The 1,369-nt window shown below is 41.8% G+C and overlaps 1 protein-coding gene across 1 annotated transcript in view; it reads left to right on the top strand.

The window, feature by feature from the left end:
• Nucleotides 1-17: 17 nt before the first annotated feature.
• Nucleotides 18-1,369, top strand: part of LOC117944997 — a 1,717-nt gene continuing 365 nt past the window's right edge. Inside the window, exons 1-3 of the mRNA XM_034872235.1 lie at nt 18-424; nt 532-956; nt 1,086-1,364. Of these exons, the coding sequence (XP_034728126.1) occupies nt 322-424; nt 532-956; nt 1,086-1,364 (807 nt within the window). The 5' untranslated portion in view covers nt 18-321. The remainder of the gene's footprint in view (nt 425-531; nt 957-1,085; nt 1,365-1,369) is intronic.

Raw genomic sequence — 1,369 nt, 5'->3', positions numbered from 1 at the left:
TCTAAAAGTATACTGTATAAGTTAAACAAGAAACTGATCTCATTCCTAAAAACATGGATGCAAACTAATTATCTATCCACCATGATAACTGTTCACCGTTTTTATTCTCTATGAGTTTGCATCCTTGTGATAGGCACTCAAGAATGGAGGATTACACATTACTGATGGATGTGATGGAAAATTCACTTTAGTGCTTTGAATGAACAAAATCCCATTGTGCTTTCTTGGGGTGTCTTGTTTAGCCATGATCAGAGTAATACAATTTTTTTCTTTTGCAGGTACTTGTCAGTCATTGGATTTGTCATCAATATCGACACATTGATGCTGATGATTCCTGAACTGCTCCAAGTTCAGCGGTATGTGCTCACCTACAGGTTCAGCCAGGATCACTTGGAGCTTCTATTTAATTCAATCAGAGCGTCAGGTAGGGTTGGTGTTCTTTTAATTACAATACATTCTGAAAATGTACTTAATGACTATATTTATGTCTTGTAAGTAAATTATGTATTGTGTGCCTTTTTCCCATACAAGGCTGCTGGAATAACAATCCATCAGCACGCCAGTTCCAGGCTATCTTCCGCCATCTGATTGTTCGGTGTGGTGTCTCACCAGGTGAGACGGGCAATGTGACAGCCCAAGATAACACTGTGTCCCTGTCCGCTGTGGAGATGTCCTCTCCTGAAACTGCTGAAGAGCATCCATCTCCATTCGCCAACATTTCGGCCCTTGTGTGTGACCACAGGTATCTCCCCACTCGTTTTGGTGGTCTGGTGGAAAATGCACTGGTCTACATAGCAGGGTTTGTTGTCCGGCAGATTCTACGAAAGCTGTCCTGTGATGTGTGCCGTGCGAGCTTGGTCAGAGATGCTGTACCATCTTCATTTGATAACAGCTACCACTTTCTAGCCCTGAAAAACAATGGTGGCCTAGTGATTCCTTCACAAGGCACAGTGAAGGTTTGATTTTCTTTTCTTTTTTTAAAAGTCTTTGTATATAAGGTTGCCTTGTTATTTTATCTGTTCTAAATGTTTTTGAGGACTGTGTAAGAGCTATATAAATACAATGTATTTTTCTATTATAATAAGGTGCTGAGAGCTGCAGAGAAGGTGATCCGCCGAGCTTCGACAATGCACACTCCTAAGGTGTCAACAGTCACACACATCGTACGGGAGGATATTGGAACGGAGGACGTTTTTCTGCTTGAGGAACACATTGAGGAGACACAGTTTGGCATTGACAACCATCATTCTGACTTGTTGTCATTGGTTGTGTCTGTGTTTCTCAAAATAAGGCTGCACCACATTGCAAAACTCACCTCTCTTGAACTGCAGAAAGGGAGCACGAGAAAGAAGCTCTGCAAAACAGTCCT

Source organism: Etheostoma cragini, chromosome 5, assembly GCF_013103735.1.
Source record: "Etheostoma cragini isolate CJK2018 chromosome 5, CSU_Ecrag_1.0, whole genome shotgun sequence".
Taxonomy (NCBI): Eukaryota; Metazoa; Chordata; class Actinopteri; order Perciformes; family Percidae; genus Etheostoma; species Etheostoma cragini.
This window is presented reverse-complemented; position numbering and strand designations above follow the sequence as displayed.